Source organism: Centropristis striata, chromosome 1 (assembly GCF_030273125.1).
Source record: "Centropristis striata isolate RG_2023a ecotype Rhode Island chromosome 1, C.striata_1.0, whole genome shotgun sequence".
In the NCBI taxonomy this organism is placed as follows: domain Eukaryota; kingdom Metazoa; phylum Chordata; class Actinopteri; order Perciformes; family Serranidae; genus Centropristis; species Centropristis striata.
This window is the reverse complement of record NC_081517.1, coordinates 20,496,268-20,507,275: the sequence shown is the minus strand read 5'-3', so window position 1 is coordinate 20,507,275 and position 11,008 is coordinate 20,496,268. Positions and strand designations below refer to the sequence as shown.

The 11,008-nt window shown below is 40.1% G+C and overlaps 1 protein-coding gene across 1 annotated transcript; it reads left to right on the top strand.

The window, feature by feature from the left end:
• The first annotated feature begins 1,513 nt into the window (after positions 1 to 1,513).
• Positions 1,514 to 10,712, top strand: hand2 (heart and neural crest derivatives expressed 2). Its single transcript, XM_059330731.1, has 2 exons — positions 1,514 to 2,168; positions 7,887 to 10,712. Exons 1-2 carry the CDS (start codon positions 1,551 to 1,553, stop codon positions 8,010 to 8,012), a joined length of 744 nt encoding a protein of 247 aa, XP_059186714.1. The 5' UTR covers positions 1,514 to 1,550; the 3' UTR covers positions 8,013 to 10,712.
• The last annotated feature ends 296 nt before the right edge of the window (positions 10,713 to 11,008 follow it).

Genomic DNA, 11,008 nt, shown 5'->3' with positions numbered 1-11,008 from the left:
ATCGTGTTCGTGAATCTATATTTTAAGGAAATAATGTAATCATTTGCTGTAATTAAACTTTTTTTTAAATTATTATTATTTTAGTTTTAATTGTACAAAATGTGCTATATAACAATGGAATGCTTAGCCTAATGTAAACATTTTCGAAGCAACGAAATAAATGTAATGATTTAAGTCCCAAACTGACATGCATTACACAGGTCAAGGGTTGTCTAGTGTCGAGTGTTTCTATCTCACTTCAGGTCAGCTCTGTGGACCAGTGGCTCCTTCAGCCCTGCTCACACAAACGAAGCCAAACTGAGAACACGCAACTGAAATAAGACGCTTCAGAAACATAAAGGCCTAAAAAGGTCGATCCAAGCGTTTGCTGCTTGGACCATTGAAACTTTAAATAAAATATTTTTAAGACGTTGTCCGCATGTCTCCAACACATATGATCTGCTTTAATCAATTGGTAGGCCTACTGAGAACATAATTTAAAAGTTACAAATAAAACAAATTATTTAAGGATTCAAAAAAGCATCTTTGCCTATAGCTACACACTTTAAAGCATTAGGATCTATATGTATCTACAATAGGCCTGGTATCAGCCTTAGTAAAAGCTGGAGAGCGCTGCATTACATTTCTGTTGAAAGCATTTTAAAATGCTTCGCCTAAATAAATACTTAACAAAATAAACAGCATACTGACCGTACTGTGGTGGACCTAGGTTTTGGCTACCGTAGCCTATATGTATATGGAGAAACTAGAAAAGATCATCTCACTTTATTCTTGACCTTGTGGGCTAATTGTTGCTGTGCGTATGCGTATGCACATGCACATGCGTGCGCTCCCCGCATGTGTACGCGCGCGTGTGTGTGTGACAGAGCCAGCAGGTCTACTTAGCAGGCCCATTGACATTAAAGAGAAGTAAACAGAGCCTGCAGACGGGGCCAGAGGAGGGGGAGGCCTGCCGCCATTGGTTGATAAATGCTGTGAAGTCAGTTTCTCCTCCCCGGTAGTAAAGATGACGTAGTAAATCAGACTCTCCCTCTGTCTCTCTCTCTCTCTCTCTCTCATACAGACTAGCTGGCTTTACCATAGCTCAGTATCTACTGGCCAGTGGTGACCCAGTGCCTGTCTAGACTGGTCCTGCCTTGCCAAACGGCTCTGAGGCTGACAGCTGCTAAATGAGTGAGAGAAGGATGAGATAAAGTAGGCCCACAGGGAGAGAGCTTCTCTACGAAGGAAGGAGAGACTCTGCTGTGACTTTATAACTAGAGGAAGAGGGAGAGAACAATGTCTTAGAGGAGGAGTTGTTCGGACAGAAGTGAGCAGCCTATATGGCCAGACAGGACTAGTATCTAGGGCTCTGGCCTGCTGCACGGAATACCGGACGGACTGTTTCTGTCGGGAGCCGCTGAGTAGATTATTGAAGATGCAAACATCTGCTCTGGACAAGCGTTAAGCAGCCAAGGCGAGTTTATCACTGCTGCAGCATCCGTGCGTGCGCGCGCGCGTGCGTGCGTGTGTGTGTGTGTGTGTGTGTGTGTGTGTGTGTGTGTGTCACTATGAGTCTGGTCTCGGGCTTCCCTCACCACCCGGTCATGCACCACCACGACAGCCACCACTACTCCCTGCACGCGGCGGCGGCTGCCGGTCGCTGTCACGAGGACACCGGGGCTCCTCCATACTTCACGAGCTGGCTCATCAGTCACGCGGATATGTCTCCGACTGAGTACAGCCTCGCACCCGGCTACAGCCCAGAGTACCATGGCAACAGCGGCGGCGGCTCCGGCGGCCTGGACCCCCACCACCACCATCACCACCACTACGGGCCCGGCGGCTTGGTTCCGGGGGCCGGGCCCATCTCGGTGAACGGAGCCGCGGTCGGCATGCACCCCCACCACGCACACCCACGGCCCGTGAAGCGGAGACCCACGGCCAACCGCAAGGAGCGGCGGCGGACCCAGAGCATCAACTCGGCCTTTGCGGAGCTGAGAGAGTGTATCCCCAATGTCCCTGCAGACACTAAGCTGTCTAAGATCAAGACGCTGCGGCTGGCCACCAGCTACATCTCCTACCTGATGGACATCCTGGACAAGGACGGACAGCACGGAGACACACAGGCTTTCAAGGCCGAGCTTAAAAAAACGGAAGCCCGGGAGGAGCGGAGGAAGAGAGAAGCGGTAAGAGAGAGCCCGGTGCGCCGTGACCCGTACAGCTGAATGAGGCCTGAGCTTTAATAACACAAGAGTACAGGGGGAATAAGTTGAGCACTAGCTGACACCACAACATGTTCTGCATGAATAGCTGACACTCCCATGGCAGCCCGTCCTTTGGCCTACATGCTACTTTACTGTGCTGCAGGAGAAAGAAAAGTGAAGCAACAGTCCCAAACATTAGAGTTCAGCTGCTTTAAGGGCCTGATGTGAAGGAGAGATCAACTTTATACTAGTGCACTGTAGACTTGTACTTTGACTTCATTGCTGTCACTTTTTTTAAAAATTAATTTAAAAAATACCCTTGGCTGACATGATTTATGGTCTAAAATCGTAGTTTTTGTAGGGCGAAGGTGAAACATTTGAACCATTCTTAAATGCAATTATTGCTGGTTTCTTTGGATGTTTTATCTCACGAAGATTAACGACTGAGGGTCACAGTTGAGCTTCCTGTAAATAGGCCTACCTTCAGCTCGTTATTCTACTGATATTTAAAAAAGGCAGCGTCCGACAGGAAATGTGAAAACTTTGTAACAGCAACATTTATTTTGCTAAATAAAATTTAAAAAAACACTATAACAATCCTTATAATAATAATAAACCCAATAATGATCCAGAAAAAAAGAGAAGTTGGTGTAAAATCAGCGTCAGTAGACTATTGGTAAAACACAGGCTATAGCCTACTATAAACAGCTGTTTACCCAAACATGTTGACATATAGACAAATCCACAATATAGAAATATATTCATTATAACTCAAAATTTGCCTTTGCTTTTTTGTGCATGGAAGAGCGGTGTGAACAAATTGTTCTCAAAAGAAATGAAGCCTATTAAAATATAGGCTAATGCTGCTCACTACTTGATGGGCCCTTCGTGGATATTTTTAAAGGTCGTGGGTCACTGCTCATCATTGCCTTTACTTTCGCGATGTGCAAAGGTTATTTATGAAAGGATAAAGTCAGGGAACAATGTGAACGTCCTTTCAGTGTGGGACACGCAGCTTTAAGGACAGACAGTTATATCTGCATCAGAAGCAGAATGGCACAAGCAGGAGCTTGGCGGCTCCGGTGTGACCGAGATTTACCAACAAATCTCAAATATTTTGTCGATTGGCTATAATCTTATTAATTGAGGAGGAGGAGATGAAAAAGGAGGCTGTTTCTCTGAGCAGAAAAATGAGATTAATCGCATGGTAACGTAATTAGGAAACTGTTGTTCTGTAAGATTTTAATTTTGATATAATTATTTTAGAGGAATAGAGGTAGCTGAAAAGCCAGGCAACACAGGAGAGAAAACAGGTTGTGCCGTCAGCTAATATTTATTTATTTATTTATAGAAGAAATTAAAAGCTAAAGAGAGTGTCAACAATAAATAAATAAAAAACAAGTGTATTACATTTTATAATTTACATTGACTCCTTATTTATTTATTATTAAAGAAAAAACCTATTGCATCCCCATACAGTTGAACCGTATCAACAGAAAGATTTTACACGGTTTAGTCCAAATGATCAGCAGTGGGGCCAGAAAATTGGTTGCCATCCGCAGACAGCTTGGAGCCAGGAGGGGCCAGGTTCAGCCCAGACCACGACTATTATTCCTAGCAACACTTTTTGAAGATTTCGTCCTCACGGCCTATCCACATCATATGCAGCCCATGGCTACAGCTTTTCAAGGTCCTGCAGTTGCAAAGGATTTATTGTTTGTGCGCATCCAATAGATTTCAATCCATGTCAACTGTGCTACTCCAAACATAGCAGCCAGTGATATCAAATTGTTATTTATTTATATTTGTGATCACTGGCCAAAGGTAATAATGTACCATTTTAACTACATTTCTAAGCATCATGTCGCAGATTCTACATGCTTTGACAGAACTAGCTGCCTGTTGTTTTGACACACAGTTATCTCATGATAGATGGATATAATCACCAGCACATCTTAACCTTACCCAGAGATAACATCGAGCTTTCGTCCAGAAGTTATGTGTAGAAACAAAAATACAGGGTCACATACAGAGCAGGTCAGGATAAACTAGAAGAGAATCGAGCAGAATAATTATTTCCTGTCTGTTGCCTAAAGTGCTGCCTTAAGGAAGTGTGGTACATAATTGAAGCCAGAAAGCAATTTTTCCTCACATTTCAAACTGCAATCACTAATAGAAGGATGTAGTCCTGTTAATAACTCATGTCAACTCCAGTCCTAAATTAAAATACACACTCCCCTGCTACAACTGGGGCACTTCAGTTGAATAAAGATATATCATATATGTGAACAGAAATATTAGATGTCTTGTGAGGTTCAGGGGGGAATATTGTTGTACTACAATGGAATAATCCAAAGATCCAATAATAGAGGCAGAGTGTGTTTGATCTGTTTCACCTATTTTCAGCCACACTTTGAATCAATTTTCCATTATCCAAGTTCAAAATATGTGCGTGATTTTAAGGTAATACCTGAATTATTTATATTATAATGCTGAGGAAAACTGATTGCAAATATACATTGAGATTATAATCTCAATTATTTCTGATTAAAGGATTTAGACGTGTCACATTTATACATATAGTCTCTGGTGACAGACTGACTAAATCACGGCACACTTTTTCCTTTTGTTGCAGTGCTATTTTTTCACAAAAACAAAATGTTTATATTGCTATCTCCGTGTCATGCCTGGAGGCATGTTTGCACTGTAAGTCATATAGAGTAGGATATAGAGAGCTTTCAGCAGCCTGCCTGGAAACACAGTGCTATGTATCACTTTCAGTGATAAAGCCTGCTGACTAATAGAGCCAAGTGACTGGTAACTGATGCCTACAAAGAACCTTCAGAAATCCTTCAATTCAATTTGAATAAATAAAACACTGACAACCCCCTATTATGTAACAGATAAAATATCTACTGGCTGTTAACTTGTTAAATGATTTAATTTGGTTTTAGTTGAAGTAGTGGGGCATTGTATATTAAAAGCTCATTGTGAGTGCATGGTATCTATTTATGTTTTTATAATCTCAGAAAGTTATAGGCTACAGGCTGTAAACAGTGTAGTTAGAAAGTATTTGTGACTTAATACATTATTGGAACATTTTATATATATCTCTTCATTATATGAGATGAAAAAAATAGTTCTCATAATTAAATTATAATTTGATAATTTATGAGGGTGAATTGTCTGAACATACATAACATTAAGTAGTGGAGGCCCAAATATACTGAGTGTGTGCGAGTGTAAAATCAGTATTTTATCCACATCCATATTATTATAATTATAATTATTATTACTGTTGTTGTTATTGATGTTATTTTTTTTTAAATGTGATATTTTATATAGCCCAACCTTTCTGTTTTATACTTTTTTGGTAGGATAAAGCAGCAGATCGCGCTGGTGCGGCAGATGTCGCAGCTGCGACAAAATGACTCGAATATGAAAGAACACAACATAATAAAGACTGAAGGTTGTGTGTATCATTATGCTCAGCCTCCGCCTGCAGCAACTCCTATTTTATTGGACCTCGTGGCTTTATTAACGGACCGAAATGTTTCCCAGTCAGGTTGATTTTTAGTGTTAAGCCCTTTTTTTCTCTTTGTTTTTCTCAAAGAGCTACAAAACTCGTATTGTTTTCTGTCCGTAATTGCGAATTGCACGGCCACTTACATTTCTTACATTTCTAAATATGCTGGACTTTCAACCTTTTAAGTGAAGTAGCAAGTAGCAATAAATCCTACATTTTAAAATATAACTCCAAGAGGAGAATAACAGTAAACGCATTCACTGTAACACATATTCCGGCCAGTGTTCAATTATTGATGCGTTTACAGAGCCTGGTATTGCAATGGATCTGTCATGTTTGAACAATGCTCATATTTTATGAGATGATGGTGTGCTTGATGTTAAGCTCCTCTCAGGCTACTGCTCCAGTGTGCTGTTGTCTCAGACTGTGTGTTTACCGAGCTGAGCAGTGGTGTACCGCTTCACTAATAGTGTGGGATACATCCTCTGAGAGTCAGCGACATTACTTTGTCACATTTCTATAAGTTTGATGCCAGAGAAAATGATGATCTTTCAGCGTGAACAAACGGAGATGAAAAGCTGTGTAGACTAGAAGCTTTGTCACTGTGTCGCCAAACACACAGACACGGCTCAGAGTCCTCAACATCTCCACTGCCACCGCACTATATATATATATATATATATATATATATATATATATATATATATATATAAGACTGTTTTGAATATTTACAAATATTTTCGAGTTAACCATTGGCCTGTGGTCCTGTCCAGATGTTGTTAGTAGACGGAAATTGCAAGTCTTAAAAAGCAGGCCAAGGAAATAACTCAATAGCCTACAATTCAATTCAATACAATTTATTCCTATTAATATTTTTTTTATTTTACCTTTATTTTACCAGGAAGTCCCTTGAGATTGCAATCTGCTTTTCGAGGGATACCTGGCCAAAATTGGTTGCCAGTTACAGATTAAAATGACAGTGACAAAACATGGAAACATATAGTAAAACAGCAGAAAAGAAAAATAGGCAATAAACACATTATACATACAGAAAGGTGTTGAATCCAACTCAGGTAAAACAAGTGCACGTTTTTACTTTTTTTAAATATATATTTATATATGTGTATTTTATTTTTATTATTAGCCTATTGTTATTACTGTTGTTGTTATCACCTTTATTAATGTAGCATTATTTTACACGGTTTAAAGGAAATATGTTATTGATAAAATCGTACTCACACACACACACGCGCGCGCCCGCATAGATTTGAATATTTTCGTATAATGTAACAAACTGGAGAATAAATTAATTAAAACGCGTCAGTTGAACATATTTGAGCTGTTATACCAGAAAACAGGTGGTCGTATACATTTTAAAAGTGTGTAATTACTTAGAGTGCTGCAGCATACATACAACTATCATTACACTGCAAACACACAAACATTACTACTACTACTACTACTACTACTACTTCACTGCGCTCACTCACACACGGTCAACATATCTAATATCCAGTCATTTGAGCGCTGAAGCTTGGACTGTGTGTTTGTGTTAGGTAGGCTATCTTTAAAAAAAGAGAGAGAGAAGAGGCATAGGCTTTAAACTTTATCTAAGTGTGACAAATACAGTTAATAACAGTAAAACAATTTCCAGGGTGATAAATGCTGCTGTCACTCGTCTCTTTAGCTACATTTTATACCTTATAACAGGGATGGGCAACTGGAGGCCCGGGGGCCACATACGGCCCGCACCCTCACTTGAAGTGGCCCTCAGTATAACTACATGCATTTGAGAATGACATTTTAAAAGTGCAGTGGAAAAATGCACAAAATTACTTCTTGCAATTAATGTTGGAAAAAATCACAGTAAGTGGTTATTTTTTATTTGCTTCAAACCTTTTGTATTCCAATTTATACTCTTATACATGCATTTGAGCATGAAATATGTTAGGTTGCTGCACTGCAAACATATTTAAAATTGCAGTTTCATCATATCTGGTTAAGTTCACGGTCCTATATGTGGCCCTGTGGTAGTTTCGATGAAAAATCGTGGCCCCCTCCAGCATCTAAGATGCCCATCCCTACTTTATAACATAGCCTACATAACCCATAAAAAGATAATTTAATCATGGATCAACATCAATAAAATGTAAAAGGATGTCATGTCTCTGCAGGTGGAGATCCCCAAGACAACGTCATCATCATCAACATCGTCATCCTCCTCGTCAGCGGGCGATAAGAAGAGCAAAGGACGGACAGGATGGCCTCAACATGTCTGGGCTCTGGAACTGAAACAGTAGCGCCCCCTCCCTCTCCTGCTGCGGCCCGCTCCTCCGACAGAGTGATGGGACAATAATGACGCGCTCGGATCAACTGCAATGGCATCATCACCATCATCATCATCATCATCTCTGGACCTGAACAGTGGACGTTGTACTGCTTGCATAGCTCCGTTCACTTTGCTATGGTGAGACATGAAGGAAGTTATTTGTTGGAGTTGCTCATAACTCCCTCACCTTCCACCGGCGAGGGGGCTTCCTGCCGATTTGTTTGTGTCGACCCTAAACCCGGATTTTCTCTTAAATTGTACCTCGAGGAGAAAAAAACCTAATGGAAATATCACACGTTCAATTTTTTTATGTTAAGTAAAGTTTGAATTGAAAGAAACATTTTTCCTAAAAATCGATGAATGGGTTTGGGGCTTGAATTTTCTAGATGCTTTGTCAATCCCCATTTAATTCAACATAATTGAATCCGCTGGATAGGCTCGGTTTTAAAACAGCTACAGAAGGCTGTGTGTCTATAAGCTTGGACATGTCCGAGCGGCTGGGTTGGGTTGGAGAGGATGAACAGGTTAAAATATTAAATCATCGATAAGATCCACTGTTAGTCTTTGGTAAATCATAACTCCCCCCTTCTCTTGAGCCCATTCTAATAAAATAGGTGGATGTATGCCGAATTAAAGAGCGCTCTGTAGCTCTCGTGTATGTTCTACCAGATGTGTACGTTTCCACTGAGCGAAGTAGCTTTGCGCCACAGCTAGATAGTGAACGGAGTGTGCTGGAGCCTCTCTTCCTGTCCACACACACACACACACACACACACACACACACACTGTTGACGGGCTCTCTGCTTTATTTATCGGAATATATTTATGTGCAATTCGGTCGTTAGAAGGACCAAAACGGCCATTCCACTGACTGACACCGGACATTTACTGAGTACATTTGATTAATCTACAAGGTGTATGTGAAGCTCCCTCTCTCTCTCTCTCTCTCTCTCTCTCCCTCTCTCTCTCTCTCTCTCTCTCTTTATCTATCTATCTATCTCTATCTCTGTGTGTCTCTCTCGATTTATCCATGTTGTGGTGTGAAATGTGTTGGGAGTCTAAATAATGCTTTTGGTGGGATGTAAACAGTGTCATGAATTTAATAAATCACCACCTGGTTAAATGACGCCACTGACGGCCTCACTGATCCAAACAGCTTTCTTACTCTCAGTTGGTCAATCACTGACCTGGGCAAATTCATTAAGGGAATGTTAAACACAGCTTCAATGAGTAGCCTATTATATGAAAAAACACATCAGCCTTAAAGTTTTGTGTTGTTCAGCATATGAATCGGGCTTCTATTTCAAAGGGAAAGAGTACCAAAACCAAAAATATGACCTAAAAGATATTCCATAACGGTTACTTTCATGTTATGTATAAAACTGAGACTATATTTGGCGAGATTTTTCGACAGGGATGCGGTATAGATGAACGTCTGCATCAGATACGCCTTTTAAATGCGTAGAAAATATAGACTACGGATGCAAATTCATAGGATATAATTTTTTATTGGAAAAACATTTTTTAAATAATACATTTTACAATACAAGACAATTTGGTTCACAAATCGCCTTAATTATATAATTACATTTTGATATCGTGGTTGTTTTCCACATCTGACAATATTTTTTTTTAAATGAGGGTTTGAGTTTGAGCAAATGTCATCAGTTTTCCCCTACAAACTACTTTAGGTCTCTGTTGGATCGCTGTCTCTCTTCTGTTCAGGAGAAGGACAGGATGGCATCTTGTTGCTACACATTTGCAACACACAGATCCAAGATGGTTTATCATAAATTCAGCAGTGAATGGCATTCAGCAGCGATTGCTCTCGTTTTGTAAGCAATGTCAGATGTATTTGTGTAAATGTTATATATTACTTTGGACTGTGGGTGGATTTGTTTCTGTGTTTGCTGCCTGTGGTGACACGCTTCTGTGATTTGTGACACCAATGAGGGAATATTGGAGTCAAACATTTACACATCCCACTTCAGTTATCAACAGGAGGCTGATGGGAAAGGTTTGTTAAAGTGGATGCTAATCAAATCCCTTATTTAAGTATATTAGTTTGTGTTCAAATATCTAACAACACGTGGGTTCACCTATCCAGTATCACTTTCTCAGTAGATATTAAAGCTTATCTAGGCTGCTTGACAGTCATTTTGCTGCTGCACCTGTTGCAGACAATAGGCTGAGTCCTGCAGGCAGACCCTGCAACATTCTTCCCTGCAAAAAGGCCTAACCATGTTTCTGTGGTGAACTCTTAATGTGCCTTTGCTGTGGCATATTGAGTGGTTGATGTGCTAGTAGTACTTGTTGTGAAGACCATAAAATGAAATGCTGAGGAATTTTCTTGTTTTCAGTGCGGTACATTTTGATTTGTGATCTTCACAAGCCATTTCTCATGCAAACCTTATCCTTGTTACTGGAGAAGGAGAGAAAATTCATAAAGGGAATTTGGGGCACATAATACCTGATAACTACTGACAGACACTAGGGAAGCATCATCCAACCTTAACAATTAATATCTCCTTAATTAATAACTAAGAAATCATAAAGTCAATGTGGAAAACCTCTTTTAAAGAGACATTTTAGCATAGTTAGATGTAAACAGATCATTACTCTAGAGACAAATACAAGGTGTATATTTAGACATGATTAATGAATTGAATATGAGTGTTCAGATGTTTCTGTCTCCTGACAAAATTAAAAGTCTGTGGTTTAAATTTTAATTTATTGTTTGAACTTGTACCAATTAAACAAGTAAAGTGGCTGACTGTAGTTGTGATGATGACAGCTGAAACATAACTCACACTGAACCAGGCCCAAAAACAGTTATTGACATCCTTCACCGTCTTCGCATTGCCACAATATCTGATGGAGCTGTCACTCGGTTATCCACTGATAAGGCCTTATCTGGCATCCCAGTCGGTATGTTGTTGGTGGCAGATGAGAGCTTGAGAGGATTTT

Excerpts from the sequence above, each read along its gene's own strand:
- hand2 (XM_059330731.1), top strand. The coding sequence starts at position 1,551 with ATGAGTCTGGTCTCGGGCTTCCCTCACCACCCGGTCATGCACCACCAC. Across the intron at positions 2,169-7,886 it reads AGCGGAGGAAGAGAGAAGCG|GTGGAGATCCCCAAGACAAC; the intron begins GTAAGAGAGAGC and ends ATGTCTCTGCAG.